Genomic DNA, 19,522 nt, shown 5'->3' on the forward strand with positions numbered 1-19,522 from the left:
CCATAACATCAACCAAGATCAACCATAACATTATGACCACCTAGTTATTATGTTCATTGTCCATTTTAGCAACTCCACTGACCATACAGACTGTAGTCCGTATGTTGCTCTGCAAATTTTGCCCCTTTCACCTTGTTCTCCCATGGCCAGGACCAACACAGAGTAGGTCTGATTTGTGTGGTGAATCCTTCTTAGTGCTACAATGACACTGAAGTTGTGGTGGTGTGTAGGTGTGTTGTTCTGGTACCAATGGATCAGACAGAGTAGTGCTGTTGGTATTTATAAAATATACAAAGTAAAAGAAAAAAAATTGTTTTGCAGTGGAGATGAGTTTTCATCACTGTCACAACTAATTGAAAAGACTAATGAAACATAAAAAATCTTATTTAAGTTTTAATCATCTTAATACACTCAATGTCTGTAACATATCTGTTTGAGATTTTCCTAAAGAATAAGATTATTTGAATTCAGCTTGATTTCTTCCCCCTTTTTAAAGTAAGTTTGTAAGTAACTGAAATGATCTCTTTATATTTGCAGATAATTTTGCTTATTTTAAATATAGTGTGACACTAACACTTAATGAGTTAGAGATGACAATAATCTCAGCTTATTTCAGCTCATCTATCATTTTGCTGTAGTGGAAACTGAGCAGATTTACAGATTTTAAAAAATGGTTGGTTTTTGTTTTTATTCCCTGTCTTTGGATAGATGCCTTGACCCCAGCTTCAAGTCCATCCTCAGGTGTATGTGGTGCTGGGGTGGGTCAGGAGGAGTTCTCATCAGCTTCTCTGAATCTGGAATGCCGTGTATGTGCTGATCGTGCCTCAGGTTATCACTACGGTGTTCATGCCTGTGAGGGTTGCAAGGTGAGTTTCAACACACAAGACCTGAGGGTGTGAAACAGACAAAATTTTAAATTTAAAAGCTGTATTTAACTAAACGTTGTCTTCTGAATCAAACTTTTAGATATTTGAAGTAGCCATAGGCTTATAATGTCACTGAACAAGCTGTATTCTGGTCTTGACACAGAATACAACACAGTTGTTTGCATTATTATAATCGCAGGGTTGTTGGTGACTACATGATCTACATTCCCAGCTGGCTAAAATATTCTTATGTTGTAGACATGTGTAAAAGCTCTGTAAATGCTGGTGCAATAAACTGATTGTGTTCCTGAAACAGCTGGATAATTATGATAAAGAAGTGTTTTTTGTTTGACCAAAACAATCACAGTTATCATTTTAGCCATTATCACGTAGCTTCCTCTGTCACTGAAACTCTGTGTTATAATTTCAGTCCTATTATCAAAATAAAACAAAACAAAAACATAACTCCAACTTTTGATTAAATGAATAACACCTACATTATTCCAAAATGAATGTTTTAGTGTAGTTCTTAGGTGTTTTGTTAACACTGATGCTTAACTAGCAATTTGTGTCATTAGGACTTTTACTGGGTATGGAATTAACCCGTGTTGGATATGGCCACAGGCCTGATATGGTCTCTATATGGAGGACCAAATGGGACAGTCACATGTGCAGTATGGTAGCGAGTATCTACACTCTTTTCCCTTCTACTGGTCCTCCTGCCAGTATTTCAAGTTATCTCTGAAACGCTGTGGACTGCTGACTTTGTGGAGTTGTCACAGGTTTTTATCATTTCAGCAGTTCAGAGCCTGTGATTTAAGATCCAAGCCAATTCTAAATTTAAAAGGTTTCACTATAACTCCTCTGCTCATCTTGCTAGACTCCTTTCAGCAAGGGCAACAAAATATATCACTGCTGTCCAAAGAATACATGTATCTTCATATTTGTAGATTTTTAGTTTACTACTTTATTTGAACACAGCAGTTGTTCACATTCTGTGAAAATTTCAGGATGAATGGACCAATAGAAATGCTCCAAAATTGTTGGAATATATTTCTTATATTGACTTCAACTGAAAATTAAGAAGGATTTTTCTTTCTCCTGTGAAGTTACTATTTTGGCGATAGCAACAGTGTGCATCAGATCACCTTCAACTGGTAGCAGCTTTTCTAGCTTGAGCTTCACAAATAAAGAATCAGCTCTTTTGAAAACAGGTTATTGTTCTACATTACTTGGACTACATTATAGTTGACACAGCTGTAGTCCAAACAGCACAATGTGTTTAATCTGTTCTCAAACTCTTTTTTAACTGCTTGCATCAATCAAGTCAATTAAAGTTTATTTTCATGAAATTGGTCGTGATAAATGGTAGACCCAATAAGTCTGAAGGTCACAGTAAGCATCAACATAATGCCATGGATAATAAACTCCAAGAATATACAGTATGTGTGGGAAATATATTGATTTTTCAGATGAGCGAACAGTTCTGTGTGGCCACCTCATCACCTCAAACAGTGATCAGCTTCTGTCGGTCTCCCTTAAGGATTTTGCTGAAGTATCGACAAACTGGGAAATTCTTCCTTGAGTGTTTATTAAGCTTTGATTAAAAACCGTCTGAATTTCATTTTGGTCCAAAACACAATAGCATCCACAATCTGGACCAAAGTAAAACAATTTGGTTTGACCAAAAGATGGGGTCTCAGTCCAGGTCAAACCGAGCCATGGTTTGGTTTGTGTGCAGTGTGAATGGAGGTTCTGACTTTCAGGACAATTAGGATTAGTTTTTCCAGGGTAAGGGGGTAAAGTAATTTTACTACAGGATGCATGTGATTTTTATGACTGATTAGTACAGGATGAGAAATATCATACCATAACCATACCATAGTGCCTTAGTATAAAACTTTATTCCGTGGCTCTGCGAGTTTTAATGTTCAAAGCTGCACACATGAGGGACAGTAAATGATAATACCTCTCTCCAATCTCACACATCAGCTGTCTTGTTTATGTCATGTGTTATTGTAATAAACATAAATAAAAGCTAAAATTTAAACAGCTGGTACTTATTTCCACATTACTTCCTCTTTATACCAAACTTCACATTGCATAGGGTATAAACACTGCATCATTACTAGAATGGTCCACAGTAGTCTAAAAGGTAAAACACAGTTGAGTGTGATTTGGGCCACAGCGTTAATCAGCCTGTGCTTCTTTAAAAGTGTTTTATTTTTATTGCTGCTGCTGGTTTTAGTGCCATAATGTTAGCAGTACAGTGGCAATTCAATCAATCTCTTAGTTCATTCGTTCATTTTTACCATCTACTGGCTGAATGACAACACTGACACCAGATGCACACCACTCTACAACCCAATCAATGTCAGGTATGAGGTGACGTAACCCAGGTAGGTGATGGCAGGACAAATCAAAGTCCTTTAGTCTGGTTGTGGCTGAATTGCAATTTGAAACCAAAATTTACCAGATCAAATATATAGGGTGTAACATACTCAAACCATTGGTTCAAACACACTCAGAGGTATGTCATGATACTGCGGTTGACAGTTGCGTCGCCGTTAGTAATACCAGTTCTGTTAAGACTGTAAAGAATTTCTTTGGATTTGAGTTAAAAACAGATTGTTAATACACTATTCTAATATGTGTTGTGTACAAATGTATTGAAGAGATATTTACAGTTCTAAATTCTGATTGGCTGAGCCACAGTTGAAGCTGCTCTAAAGTACTCGGTGTACATGCATGTATGCAGAGTAACACACAGCATCTTTTGGCTTATTGCTTTGGTAAAGGGGCATTAATATGTATATAATGACAGGCTCTCATATATATGACAGACTTTTTCATCTTTACATACTCCCTCATTGTTTTCGTTTAGTAAAACAGGGCTTAAGTTTATGAATAGCCCCTTGCAGCCACGTGACTATATTCATGTTCGGCAGCATGCTGTCTCCCTTCTGGACTCACACCCATAACCTCACTGTCCTCAAATCAACCCACCCCCACCCCCCTTGCACTCCTCCTGCTGTCCCCCATGGAGCTCCTGCCCTCACCATAATCTCCCTTTCGTAACTTTGTGGAAGAGTCTCGGGACAGAATGGCTAAATAGAAATGAAGCAATTCATGTTTAATGGCCCTCATCTCCCTGCCAGCCTCCCTTTGAGTGTCCACACTGCTGGCACTGCTCACTGATGATTGACTCCACTGTTTATCCAGATTGTGCAAGTGAACTGATTTCAGGTTCAGCATATACTTATGATTGTGTAGTTTGATGACTTGCACTTGTCTGAGTTGAGGATACAACATCCAAATACAGTTTTAATAGTTTCAACTAGGCATATAATCCTGACCAATAAGCTCTGTATATTCTTTTCATTGGTCTTCAGTAATGCTAAATATTGCTTTTCTTTTACTACTCTTAAGAACCTAGAACTGTGTTTGTGTAAGAAATGCCCTATATAAATGAAACAGCCTGGACCTGTTTGGGACCAGTTGCTTGCTTGCAGACCTACAGTTTCCGACAGTTTCCCTACACTCAGGGAAGAAATTCTGTCCCGGATTACTATTTCAAATATTTTTAACGTTTGTAAAAAGGTAGATTTCTTCAAATTATTTTAATAAAGAAAACATAAGACAAGGACAAGCTGTGACAGATGTGTGTGCTCTGTTTGTTATGGCAATGTTTGCAACTACTGAGAAATAATGCAGGTTCATAGTTTCATTTGTTCAGCAACGTAACTTCTACTCATCTTTAGTTTTTACTAAAGATTACTCTCTTGGCTACAGACATATATTCTGAATTTAATTACTAATAATGATAGAAAAACACAGTAATAAACCTTAAATTGTCATAGAACAGGTTTTCTCTTTTTTCCCCAACGTAACCCATTTTTATGGTAAAACATTTTATGAACCCCTGATTCATTAAAAATTGGGGAACGGTTGAAATCCACAATTGTAGGTCTACAAATGTAATGGTTATAGTGTGTACAGTACACAATTCAGCATTACACTTTTTTACTGGTGATGCAATAGAAGAAAAACCCATGAGAGATTTAACAATAACCATTATTCACATATAAATCATACATAATAAAAAAAACTAAGCAAAATATGAGGTGAGAGACCTGCGGTAGATTTATCCATTTGAGTCACACCTTCAGGAGAAAATTTACAACAAATCAGCTAACATCTGACAGTTTAGGAAATGTCTGCTGATTCATCCTCTAGTACAGAGCAGTTTCTATAACACAGCTGATGCAGAGTGATACACCTCAAATACAGTGCAATTGGCAGCAGGAACCCACACAGATATCTTCTGTTATTTGCTGCTATATAAACTTGGGTCAAGTTGTGCGTTGTGGCATCAAACAACACATCCATCTGCCACCTTTCTGAAAGGGCTGCACATCTTTTTCCATCACCACATTTTTTGTAGAATCATACTGTCCCCCAAAGGGTTCACTACCTGTAGGTTAAGAACCCATGGTATAGAGACTTCATTAGTTTTCACACTCACAAATTTCTTTTAAACATTGTTCTTAAACAAATGCAAAACTTTCCCCAAATAACCCTTTATGGAAACCTTTTAAGGTGCTCATAGTGGGTCTGGAGCCCACCTGGAATTAAGGCAGGAACACACCCTGGACAGGTTGTGTGCTCCAGTCTGTCACAGGGCAGCACACGCTCACACCTATGGACACTTCTGCATAACCAATCCACCTACCAGCATGTGTTGTTGGACCAAATATGAGCCATCAGTGCATCCTCACTTCACTATTAGGATTTTTACTAAAGATAGATTTATTTACCGGCATAAATGGTATGCTAGTCTATCTATCATTACACTTATATAGCGCCTTTCTAAATACCCAAGGACGCTTTACAATCCACACTGCTCAGAACACTCAATCCACACACTGGCGAGAAGCAGCAGCCAAACACGCACAGCATACTCTCGACCAGGAACGACCGTCCACCTGGAGGACTGCATCGGGCACTAGGATTTCACCCAGGACAGAGCGCCAATCCATATCTGGGCACACACACAGACATTCACATCCACACTCATTCACTAGGACAGTTATTAGACAGAAGCCAATTCACCTACCCTCCATGTTTTTGGACTGTGGGAGGAAACCGGTAGCCCCCCGGAGGAAACCCACGCAGACACGGGGAGAACATGGAAACTCCACCCAGATGGGACTTGAACCCAAGATCCCAGCGCTGGGAGGCGAATGTGCTAACCACTAAGCCACCGTGCCACTAGTTTCAGACAAAGTGCATTTATTTGCTTTGCCATAGTGACATGTCCTGTACTTGGTCTATTTTTTTTTAGATTTGAAGCACCGCGTCGAACTGGTTTGTCACTCACTCACTCATTCTCACACAAGGGTGATAATTCTCACATATCCACATTTTAGGGACTGCTTCACAGGGGTGAGCTATTGTGCTTCACATCATTGACACTTGGTGACATTATTTTGTGTTATTTATTCATTTGTTTTGTTAAACAAACTACCTTCTACTTCTGCCACCTGCAGGGCTTCTTCAGGCGGACCATTCGCCTCAAGCTAGAATATGATAAGTGTGAACGCCACTGCAAAATCCAAAAGAAGAATCGGAACAAGTGCCAATACTGTCGCTTTCAGAAGTGCCTGTCTGTGGGCATGTCCCACAATGGTGAGTGTTATTGCATCAACACACACAAACACACAAATGCAGGTAATAACAGTTTTAATTGTTTATAGGCCATTTCTGGCTATAATGATCTACAAAGACTGAGTTGTATGAAGATAAATATGTAAGGCCAGTTGGTCAGTACCCCAGGACTTGCTTGGTGAACTATACAAGCTGGTTACCACGTTGGCCACTACAACCAGTGCTCCAGTCACTCTGGTTTCCTCATTAAAATGATGATTCTACCCATGGTTTATTCATAGCTACTACAGCCAGAACGGTTCCTCTCCCTGTTTGCTCCCATGTTATAAAATGACCCTTACTGGTTTCTTGGTACCAACGAAACAATGTAAACACCATTCAGGTTATCTCAGCCCCACTGTGCAGGCATAATAGTGTACCCGAGACACACATACTGTCTAAAGCTTGTCTTCCCGAAGATCACTTATCAGTTTCTTAAATGACTTTCTCTTACTTATTATATCTTATAACATTGTCTAACCAGTTTTAATGAGTGCATGCATAGCTCACATGCTCAGCAGTTAGAGGACACATGCTTCAAGACATGTCATGCTCAAAGTCTGTGACCCAGAATGGTTTCTGTGTACCAATCCCTCTTTTTATGTACACTTGCAGCATGGCATGCTGACCCTCAACCTGGCTGTGCGGAGCTTTGTTGGTTCCACATTAAAAATAGCAGAGAGGGCTATGGTAGTCTAAGTGACATCATGGAACAGTGTCAACACAGGTTGGCTCGGTTCAGGAAACATGTGCTAGGTCAGACTGCCAGATGGATGATCTGGAGCATGAGCTTACCAGCTGATAAGTTAAAAGAGAAATGATTTAACTAACAACAAAGAAACCTCAGCATGCTTTTTAGTGTTTATTTGTGTTGAGAATGCCACAAGCAAAGTTTCATTAATGTGGACCTGTTCAGACTGATTACAGATAAGTGCTTTATTATTGTGGCTGTTGATTAGGATTGTTTGTAAGCCTTTGATTGTTTTGCTGACTAATTGATTTTCTAAATGCTTTGTGGTAGAAATGGACTGATTTGTAGAATAAAACCAAGCATTGCCTTTTAGTCCAAAATATTTTATTAGAAATCAATAAACAAGGAAGTAAAGACTAGCTTCTTTCTCCTGTAAAAGACACCTGAAGGAGAATTTGAAATATGTGTTATCAGGTAGTTCATGGTAAACTTGAATTTCCTTATCGCCTTCTGAATTATCAAGGCTTTATTGAAGTTTGTGTAATGATTGCTCATATATTACATTCTCCTACTGACCATTTTAAATTGCATGTGTCTCATCACAGTACATTCCAGAGTTGTAGTGACATTAAACAGTTTGCATGAACTCTGAGTGATAGAACATTTTCTCAGTTCCTGTAGTTATCCAACAATCCTATGAGCTGCTTTGGTTATATCAGGTTTAGAATTGGAGTAAGGACATGCTATTCCCATATCACTCATTAGTCTGGCAAAGGCTGAGTGGTCACAGGATTGAAACTATACCTCCACGTCTTGATTAGATCACTCTGTCTGCCCCCTGTGTTTGTGCCCTAATCTCCTTCTCTGTAGAGTACATGTGCATAAACCACTTATCCCAGTGTCACCAGTATGCGCATATATATATATATATATATATATATATATATATATATATATATATATATATATATATATATATACGTTTATGTCCTTTGTGTGTATTGGAACAACACAAAAAACAGAGATAAAAATGCCAAAATGTATATAATTTCATGCAAAACTCCTAAAATGGGCCAGAAAATTATTGGCATCTTTCATAATTGTGGGTAAATAACATTGTTTCAAACATGTGATTTATGTAGCAAGAAATAGGTGTGGGCGATATAAAAATCACACCTGAAACCAGATAAAAAAGGAGATCATTTGACTCAATCTTTGCATTATGTATCTGTGTGCGCCACACTGAAGCATGGAGAACAGGATGTGGAGAAGAGAACTGTCTGTGGACTTGGGAACCAAAATTGTGGAAAAATATCAACAATCTCAAGGCTACAAATCCATTTCCAGAGATCTTGATGTTTCTTTGTCCATGGTGCGCAACATAATGAAGAAATTTACAACCCATGGCACTGTAGCTAATCTCCCTGGAAATAGAAAGAAGAGAAAAATTGATGAAAGGTTGCAACACAGGATAGTCTGGATGCTGCATAAGCAGCCCCAATCAAGTTCCAAAGAAATTAAAGCTGTCCTGCAGGCTCTGGGTGCATCAATGTCAGTGCGAACTATCCGTCGACATTTGAATGGAAAAAAAAGCTATGGAATGAGGCCTAGAAAGAAAAAAACACACCTATGATCAAATATCGTGCAGGTTTAAAGATGTTTTGGGGTTTTTTGCTGCCTCTGGCACTGCGTGCCTTGACTGTGTGCAAGGCATTATGAAATCTGAAGATTACCAAGGATTTTGGGTCACAATGTGGGGCCCAGTGTCAGAAAGCTGGATTTGCATCCTAGGTCATGGGTCTTCCAGAAGGACAACGACCACAAACTTACCTAAAAAGCTCCCAGAAATGGATGAAAACAAAGTGCTGGAGAGTTCTGAAGTGGCCAGCAATGAGTGTGGATCTAAATCCTATTGAACACCTGTTGAGAGCTCTTAAAATTGCTGTTGGGAGAATCCACCCTTCAAATATGAGAGACCTGGAGTAGTTTGCAAAAGAAAAGTGGTCCAGAATTCCAGTTGAGAGGTGTAAGAAGCTTGTTGATGGTTTTTAAGAAGCGATTGATTTCAGTTATTTTTTTCCAAAAGATGTGCAACCAAATATTAAGTTGAGGGTAACAATAATTTTGGCTGTCCCATTTTTGGAGTTTTGTGAGAAATTATATAAATTTTGCCTTTTTTTCTGTTTTTTTGTGTAGTTCCAATACACACAAAGGAAATAAACATGTGTATAACAAAAATAATTTTCTGGGAGAAATACTTTTTGTGAAAAGATTTTTGGCCATGAATGTATAGTTAAAGCCCGGCTTTTCAATTTCAGATTGTAATGTTAGTACAATTCCATTTCCAGAGTCTGTTTTAAGTTTATCACAACTTCTGCAAAGATTGTTCAACCAAATTCTTACAGGATAAAGATTTTGGTGCAAAACTACGTTTCACAGGTCTGCAATTTTTTTTAATACACTGCAAAGATTTTCTGGATTCTTTAAAAGATTGCAATGAAGCATGCATCTTATTTCTGATAGTGTGCAGACAACATTTTGACAACACTGTGTTCCAGCTTATTAGGAAGGCGTGTTAGTGCTTAGGCCAGACTGGCCAAAGCCTCATCCTCTCAGAGCCAGCTTAGCAAATGTGCTTACACTGAGCTGCATCTGACACGTCTGCTGATTCTCCTGTTGCATTAACGTCATACACATCCTGTTTCACTCTGCTGATTGATCCAGCTCATTAGCAGCATTGTGCAAATTGATTGATGTATATTATTATATGGAAGTTACTGAAATTAAAATGGGTTTGAACTGAGCTCAATCTAATGAGCTGAATGCCTTGTAGTGTAATATACAACATGTAGATAATACTGTTTGTCCTAGTCAAGGTGTGTGTGTGTGTAGTGGCCTTTGGTCAAAGAGATTTACAGCCAGTACAGAGCTAATCTGATTAGCTTTTGAGATTTTACTGTCTACATACAGTATTGGATCACTTTCCAAATACTAACTTTCATAGTATTAGAATAAAATTTACACTGCAGTATTCTTTGTTCCTATATCAAACCAGTCAGTTATAAAAATGTGTGTGTGTGTGTGTGTGCACTGAGGTGATATCAGTCGATGGATGACCTGGAAAGGCTGGTCACTAAGCTTTCATTACTGATAAAAAGATTCTGCAATGCCAGTTGAAATGTTACATCATTCAAATACTGGGTCATGATGTCCCTTTTGGATGACAACGTGAAATGGTTTCCCCATGTGGACACAATCCAGTGTGAAATCTTGGTTACACAACTCCTTGGGGTCTATTACCAAGACAACAGACATCCTGATTTCTCAGGATTTGCAAACAGTTTGGTCAAAACTTGGTTACCATGTCCAACGTGCAGAGGGAATTTCCTATATGAAGTCCTGTGTTTCCAAGTAAATCTGTTTCCATTCGTCTTAGCTCCATTCAGACCAATTATGAAGTCTGTTCTGCTCTGATGATTATTGCATCTGTGTAAGGGTGTGATGAATAAGAAAAATGTTGCTATCCCACTTTGCTGAGTCACTCATACAATACAGTGCAGAAGAGACCACACTTGTTTGTTTTAATATCAGAATTTATTCAAATTTTCAGAAGCTAGGAGAAAGTCAAAGGAAATTAAGTGAGGGGAAAAAAACAGAAATTCCAAAATCTTCCAAAAAATTTGAGAAACAGAGAGAGCCCCAAAGGCCAAAACCAGCTTTATTCTTGCTAAATAAAAAGCAGTTGTTTCTGTTTATTCTTTCACTATGAGAGGACTCAACACTATGGCTCTGAAAGGTTATGTAACTGAGAAAAGGAAATGGACAAAAGGGATTTGCAAATCAAAAGAAGTCTTTAATGTTGTTCTTAGAGCACAGATCTAAACATCAGTGAATGTGTTTGGGAATACTTAAGGATCTTGAGAAACTGCTGATGACAAAGACTTGTTGTAATACAACTATGGAGCTGTGGGAATCCTCACAAAATGACTAGAAGTGTTTTTTAGGTGGTTGAATATATGTTCATGCTTAATTGGCTATGAGAAAATGTCTAGGTCTTCACATGAATACACACTTGCAGTCCGTTATTTAAAGTTTAATATTTTCTGGACCTTAATGTGTGCTGTACATTTTCCATGCAGCTATCCGCTTTGGCCGGATGCCCCAGTCAGAGAAGCTGAAGCTGAAGGCAGAGATATTAACAGGCGAGAAAGAGGTAGAGGATCCTCGGCAAGCTGACCAGAAAACCCTGGCCAAGCAGATCTATGAGGCTTATCTGAAGAACTTCAGCATGAACAAATCCAAAGCACGGACCATTTTAACTGGCAAGACAAACACACCAGTAAGATTAACATACATCAACATTTGTGTCTGTGTGAGTTACGTTGCATGCACTGTGTATCCCTTATCAAAGAATTAGGATATGAGAAATTACAATTGAAGACAATAAATCATCTCTAAGGTGTGGCTGAGTATATGGAGAACCTCAAATTCCAGTGAATTCATTTAATGGGCGTAAATGAAAGTTATAGAGGGTAGGGCGACTTTACAGATACTATCCCTGCCTGCTTTTGCAACACTAGCATGACTCTTGTTTGCATTTGAGTGTGGATCTCTGTCCTCTCAAGTCCCTCTGACATTACCCAGATGTTTGGTGTGCTTTAAGAAGCTTTCTCACACTATGCAGTTTTTGCTCATTAGACAATACGGATGTTAGGATGTCAGTCAAAGCTCTGCTTTAATGGAAACTGGAACCTGTCCAATGCTTAAATCCCATTCAGTTTCTTCAGCTGGGTGTTGCTTCACAGATGTTTAAACGTTCAGATGCTCAAGAGTCTGTGGTCACTATTGTCTCATTCTCCTCTTCATGATGCACAATACACATTCAATAGGAGACACATCTGGACATGGTCTCCCAAAATACCAATATAAGCCTCCACATCAAAGGCACCTTCACATATCTGCAGATCACACACATTCTGTGGACACTGGTGCCACTCATGCCATCATAATTATTTTTTTTTTCCACATTTTGTTGGTAACACCTTTTTCATCTTTGGCCAAGTCTGTTTTTCACCAAATACAAACTGAAATGTAGATTCATCTGACTACAGCACATGTTTCCACTTTATTTTAAACCATCTGGCATGAGCTCTGGCCACTTCATCAAATGATTCACTTCTTGCACTAATGAATGTTATTTATCTGAGTTTGTTACAGGTTTCAATTTCTGTGTTTGTTTATTTTTACAAAATAAATTTATGTTGGTCAGGGATCATGCTGTATTTTTTAGTAATAATTTCTGTTAAATAAAGGCATAAAGGAATTGAGAAATTATAGATGTGTGTGCGTGTGTGTGTGTGTGTGTGTGTGTGTGTGTGTGTGTGTCTCACTCTCACACAGCTCCAGGGTCTGTTAGCTCTTTCCATCAACAAGGAACCGGAATGCTTTGTGTTCCCTACTCTAATTTGGAACCATTTTGCACTTTTCTACCAGTATAAATTGATTTGCGAATCAGAAAATGTGTTCCCACCTGACCACCACATATTTCCACACATGTATTTTATCTCACTATGATCTGACCTCGCATTAAACAAAGAATAAACAATGACTGTGTCATGACCCTGTTCGTTTATTTATGGCCCCAGCGCTATGTGAGGAGTTTGGTGTGTTCTCCATTTGTCTGTGTGGCTTCAGTTTCCTCCCACAGTCCAACAACACATGTTGGTAGTTTGATTGGCTGTCCATATGCATGAGTGTGTGAGTGACTGTTTGTGTGGGTGATGCCCTGAGGTGGAATGGCGCCCCATCCAGGGGGCACATCTGCTCTAGACTTCAGACTGTGACCTTGAACTGTGACCTTGATTATGAATTAATGAACAAATGAATGAATTTATTGTGTTCTTTTTAATAATTCACTTGTTTTTCTTTGCTTCTCAGCCTTTTGTGATTCATGACATGGACACTCTGCAGCTGGCTGAGCAGACTCTGGTGGCTAAGATGGTTGGCACAGCAGGGGGGCTGCTCAATAAGGAGGCAGAAGTGCGAATCTTCCACTGCTGTCAATGCACATCTGTGGAGACAGTGACAGAGCTCACAGAATTCGCTAAATCTGTGCCAGGCTTCTGCACCCTAGATCTGAACGACCAGGTCGGTCCTAGAGTTTAGAGAAATATTAAGCAAAACAAGAACTGTACTGTACAAAGTCTCTGTTATTAGATATGTCCAGAATTTGCTGCATTGTAGTAGGATTTACCATTTGTCATAATAAACAAGTGTGCACTGTTTATTGGCAAAAAACCCAATAAACTCAACTCAAGTCTCTTGCTCCACTAGGTGACGCTGTTGAAATATGGTGTGTATGAGGCCCTGTTTGCCATGCTGGCCTCTTGCATGAATAAAGATGGGTTGCTGGTTGCCTATGGTAGCGGGTTTATCACGAGAGAATTCCTCAAGAGTCTGCGGCGGCCGTTTAGTGACATGATGGAGCCAAAGTTCCAGTTTGCCACGAAATTTAATGCCCTGGAGTTGGACGACAGTGACCTGGCTCTGTTTGTGGCTGCCATCATCTGCTGTGGAGGTGAGACGACCAAACTCATCGCAACATAGAGCCTACCTCACGAGACACTGGGTTAAATTCATTTGTGTCTTGTGACCCTGCATTTAAAAAAAAAAAAAAAAAAAAAGCATTGATGGCGTTGATGCATCAGCATGAATGTTCAACTTTAATATAGGTGTTGTATCAGTTATAATTGGGGATAATTAGGAAACCATGCAAAACCTGTTTATTGTTATTTATTACTGTTTCAAAAGTAATATAACCTGGTATTTCTGATGCATATGTGGAGAATTGAAATGGAACTGAATCTTGGTGAGGTCAGGTAAATATTTAAATAAACAGAGTGAGTTGCATATCTAGTGCTAAGCAGTTGAAGAGAGATCTCCACTTCTCTCCCCTCAGATCGTCCAGGTCTGGTGAACATCCCTCACATTGAGCGAATGCAGGAGAGGATCGTTCATGTGCTACAGCTCCATCTTCAGAACAACCACCCGGACCACAGTTTCCTCTTCCCTAAACTGCTGCAGAAACTGGCAGATCTCCGTCAGCTGGTCACAGAGCATGCTCAATTAGTGCAGGAGATCAAGAAGACGGAGGACACGTCACTGCACCCTCTACTGCAGGAGATCTACAGAGACATGTACTAGAGGAGACTCTGAATAGCTGCTGAAACCTTGGCTTTCCTGAAGGACAAGCTAAGGAAGGAAGGAGAGAGGAGGGCTTGGGTTGAGCCCTTCCCCAGAAGACTGAGGGCTTGTCCAGGAATGCAGAAGCTTTGTTCCTCGAAAAAATAAGGACACGCTCTCAGGGGCCTCCCGAATGTGAATAATCTGAAGGGTTGCCAACAAACCACTATGCCCAGGAGACAGTGGTGTCCACAACAGGACCTAAGTCAGCTGACTGGCAGGAAGATTTGGAAGCACCCTAACTAGAAATGTCAGATTTTAAGAAAGATTTTCTTTGGAAAGAGTCAGCTTTAGGACAGTGGTCACTCCAGCTGGAACACTGTGTCCCTGTGCTTTAAGAAGCTGTGGTTTATGATACTTTCTAAAATATGCACTGACTGGCATGGACTTCATTGGAGCCAGATATTGGGAAAAACAAGCCTCTACATAAAGCAATATGGCTTTTACAGCAAAATAAGGGTGCATTCGGGTAAAGCAGCCTTTTTGTAGCCTGTATGTACATAGAAAAAATACATTAGGAACAACCATCTTATACATTTACATCAGAACACCCAAGTGACTTCAGAGTAGACTTCTGTTTAGCACCACAGAGGACTCTAGTAAATGGACAGGGATTATACGTGTTTTCTAAACAGTGCTTCCAGTGTAATTCTCACATTTGGTTTTACACAGCACCTCCCTCTTGGTCAGCATTAGGGTCTAACGCCACAAACAACAGCCAAATGACCCTTTGTTTTATTGACATATTTGTCACTTTAAATTTTGCAATTATTCCTGGCAGGGTGAGGGGTGGACACACCTGACGGCTCAATAGAAACAGCGCCAAGTTAGGGTCAACTGTCACTTTTTTCTGAAGCCATTTTCACGTAAAGTTGGTTTGCTCAGGTTCAGACTAGTTCTAGTTTCTGAAAGCTAAATATATTTACTAAAGGTCTGATTTGAATCCGTCGTTGCCACATAGAAAAGCAAAATAATGTTATGTTCTGACACTCCTTTTTCTAAGCTGCACTTGCTGTTTTGCAAGTTCTTAATACCTATGTTTTGCAAAAAAAAAAAAAAAAAAAATTATGTAAAAAAAAACTATGGCTTTGCTTCTGAAAGTGCAGTGTGCTTTCTCACTTCTAGCAAAACCACATCAGGTCCCAGGAAACAGATTCCATACACAATAACACTAACTATCCCAGTCTGACTTGTGAACATGTGAAGAAAAACCAACTTGCATCTATGCAAGCACACAATGCTCTCCCCAGATACACTGAAATTTACCTCTGTACCAATGCCTTTAGACAAAGCACACCTGCCCTTTCTCCCGGTCTGTGCTGTGGTTTCAAAAACATGTTTCACCTAAACTAAGCTAAAAGTTAAACAGAACTTTAAAGAGTAGTCTACTGTTTTTTTTTTTGTTTTGTTTTGTTTTTTTTCATTTTTAATTTCTGCATAATCCAGCTGTTAAGACGAAAGAACTCCTTCAGAGTGGCTTGATGCAGAATGACTCTTTGTAAAAACATTTATGAACTCTGAAACAGTTGGTTTGACAGGAACCAGGGGGATGTGAGGGGTATATATTGCAAATATAGGTTTGTTTGTTTTTTCTTTTTACTACATTAGTACAGCATTTCGCATCAAACCACTCTGATTAAATGTACAAGCCTTTCTGGATTGCTTTCTTGCAGTATCTCTTATTAAGCTGCACTATCTTTTAATGCTTGTGAAAGGGTATCTGAATCTTAGAGAAGTTCCACATGACGGAGTTTTGATTTAATATAGTTTTACCCTCAGAAACCTGCATCTCCAAGAGTTCGAATTAGTGAAAACCAGGCTGCTTTGTACATTCTGGACAATTATAAGGGACCTACCACCCAGTCAAGAGAACAGTAGGTTTCTGACGGTATTTAAGAAAGTCTATTTTAAATGGTCTGAAAGGAGGTGAGTGAAATTAAGTAAAGAGTTTTAGGGGTCTGCCCTCATGACTGGCTGTTGGAAAAACCACAGTGCCTCATCTTGCCTCCATTTCTAAATACTCTTCTCAGTCATGAATGGAATGTTTAAACACTACTTGCTCACAGCCACAGTGGACTTTGCTGTTATTGTCGTAAGTTAAAAATCAAAATCCAATGCAGTAAAATATGCTATACTGAAATTGTTTAGTTAATAGAAACTCTGAACTGTGTTTTACGGTGTAATAAGTTGTGTGTGTTGTGCTGTAGCACAACACTGTCAACAAACTAGATTATGTGTTATTTTATGGGTGTTTGGGCAGTTAACTGCAGCTATATTTCACTCAAGGTTTCTGGTGGTTGTTTGCTAAAGCCTGTGTAATTTGGGAAGTATTCATTTTAGGTTAGCTAATAAAACTGGTAAAGCAGTCGGGAGATCCCTCAAAGCTGTGGAAGAAGCGTAACAATTAACATAAGGTGTTAACCTCCACTTTATTTTCTACCTAGAAAAACTGAACAAGTTACCCATAAAACTGTTGAAAAATAAATAGATTCTTTCAGGAAATTGAAACACCAGCTAACAGACAGAGATGTCAATTTGCACTATATTTGTTTAAAGACAGAGACATAAGAATCTGTTTAAAGTAAAAAGTCTCAGCTCATGGGAACCTACTACACAGCATGTGAAATATAAGGATTCATGTTCCTCACAGTCTGAGCAGAGTGAAATAATACTGGATGTCTATCTCATCGTCTGCAATGGTATACAATAAACTGTTATATTGTTAAGAATCGATTGTAATGTCTATGAAAACAGTATCGTCATTCCATGTCAAATACAGTCAAGACCCTTGGAGCATTAAGAGCCCACGACGAGACAAAGTCAGTGAAACTAATGGAAAGGGAGAAGTACATTTATAGGTCTGTTTCCTGGACAGGGATTAAGCCAAGTTTCAGATGCACTAAAAGTATGTGGACAATTACTCATCCGATTCTTCTAACATGAAGGATATTAACACCCTTTGTTGCAGTAACAACCTGGGAAGGTTTTACTCTACATATTGCAGATTTGATTGCATTCAGCCACTTAAAAATGAGTCAGGATGTGGCTGGATGATCAAGTTCTTGAATGTTCTAACGGTAGTAGATGGAGATTCATCACTCCAGAATTCCTCCTTGGCCCACTGATGAGGGTCACACTTGGAGCTGGGAATGTTGACCTTGGCTTCAGAAATACCTTTCTATTAACAGTGCTTGTGTAGAGAGACTGAATAGTTCAAACACGTGTCAGCAGTGGGTGCACCTTAAAGTAGCTGAAATAAGCCATTATCAAGGATGTCTAAACACTTTCTGCCATAATGTGTATCCTGAGTTGGATTTTTCCAGTGAAAACAAAATTAAGTCCAGGACTAGGTTTACACCGAGGGAACCTGACCCTCAGACATTTGAAGCTGAATATTTAGGGAGCGTCATCCTGCATTTGATAACCAAGCCTCGGGTTTGGAGTAAATGTAGCTGCTCTGTTGTTTGGTTGGAAGGCTCTTGCTTGGTAAGAAAACACCACTGCAGACTTGGCAATTGACAGCAAAACTGTGACCTTGTTTAGTCCAAATCAAAATGGCTTAAGGATGACTCCAAGTGAGTGATGCCTGGTGGCTTGACCTGGAATGACCTTTTTTATTGTGACAAATAACTCACCAATGCATCTGAAACTGTAATATGGTAAGTAAACTGCACAGTTCATGATTCCACAAAAAAAAAAAAGTCAAAGCCAAAGCAGAGCAGTTGTGCTGATTCCTGCTGTGTCTGTGTCTGTCTTTTCTATAAGATTTTTGTTCTTAGTTTGAAAGTAGCTGCTGCATGCTCAAACTGAATAATAGCCACATGCAGAGATCAGCTGTATGCTGAGATTCATTTCCCCCTTTTGTCACCAGCTGTCCCTTTTATGTTCCCTCTCTTATGTTAAGGAATATTAATAATTATAGTAAAAATAATAATAATATTTTTTAATTATTTTTTTTATTGACTATATACCAGGAAACACTTGTTAAGAGTCTATGAATTTGTTTTAATTAAAGCATTTATAAGGTGTTTTACAGGACATTTTAGCACATTTTCTTATACACTCTAACAGATAAATTCAAAAAACATTGTAAAGAGTATATGTCTTAAAGCAGTAAAGCATTTTGAAGCGTACTGTAATAAGTCCCAGTCTATAATTCTTTTATGAAGTTTACTTTATTACGCCATGTTCTTATGTCGTACATGACATAACGGGATTTCAACATTCTTGCCAGACATCTGTAAGGCATTATGTGTGCCATTATATATGCATTTATAAAGTCTTATGAATGCAATGTTCATCAGTGTTTGAAACAAGACAAATTACTCGGTGGATCTTAAAATGTGACTAAAAAACAATGACTATCATCATATGAAGTGTTTTTCCACCATTCCTTTTTAAAGACATCTGCATTTATACAATTTCATTTGTTTGTTTGTTTGCTTTGTTTGCTTTTACCAATTGTTGCTATCATAAATAAATCTTGTATCTTCAGAATAGTAACTTTATAGCAGGAGGACAGTGCGTTATAATGCAAGGTTATATTTGTGTGTTTCTCCGCTGTTCACAAGATCAGCAGGACGGCTCTGAACTCAGCAACATTTACACAGTAATTTATCTCACTCTGATCTGACAGCACAGTAAACAAACAATAAACAATGACCCTATCATGACTCTGACAGTTTATCTTTGGGGATGACATTCCTGGTTCCCCTCTAAACGTGTCGAAACGCAGCGGTTCACTGGAAAGAACCAAAGTTCCAAGAATCAGAAATGGAAGCAGAACCAGAGTTCTGTTGGTGGAAAAGCGCTGTGGTTGACAACAACAAATTAGTGTTCTGATTGGATAAACAAACCTCGCGATCTGATTGGTCCAGCTAAAGATTTCATATTGGTTCATCAATTGGCTGTAAAAACAGGGTCAAAGATCTGCAGCTGCAAAAAGAGATTCACACAAGCAGCAGAGAAAGTGAATGTATGGATTTTTTCCACCACTTTGAAAAACTCCCACTGTCAC

At 38.8% G+C, this 19,522-nt stretch overlaps 1 protein-coding gene across 1 annotated transcript in view; it reads left to right on the forward strand.

Annotated features, from left to right (window-relative positions):
- The window catches only part of pparab (peroxisome proliferator-activated receptor alpha b), a 31,973-nt gene extending 15,308 nt beyond the window's left edge, over window positions 1-16,665 (forward strand). Inside the window, exons 3-8 of the mRNA XM_066669076.1 lie at window positions 709-866; window positions 6,416-6,554; window positions 11,403-11,602; window positions 13,201-13,410; window positions 13,597-13,840; window positions 14,222-16,665. Coding sequence (XP_066525173.1) covers window positions 709-866; window positions 6,416-6,554; window positions 11,403-11,602; window positions 13,201-13,410; window positions 13,597-13,840; window positions 14,222-14,466 — 1,196 coding nt within the window. The 3' untranslated portion in view covers window positions 14,467-16,665. The remainder of the gene's footprint in view (window positions 1-708; window positions 867-6,415; window positions 6,555-11,402; window positions 11,603-13,200; window positions 13,411-13,596; window positions 13,841-14,221) is intronic.
- The last annotated feature ends 2,857 nt before the right edge of the window (window positions 16,666-19,522 follow it).

Source organism: Hoplias malabaricus, chromosome 4 (genome assembly GCF_029633855.1).
Source record: "Hoplias malabaricus isolate fHopMal1 chromosome 4, fHopMal1.hap1, whole genome shotgun sequence".
In the NCBI taxonomy this organism is placed as follows: domain Eukaryota; kingdom Metazoa; phylum Chordata; class Actinopteri; order Characiformes; family Erythrinidae; genus Hoplias; species Hoplias malabaricus.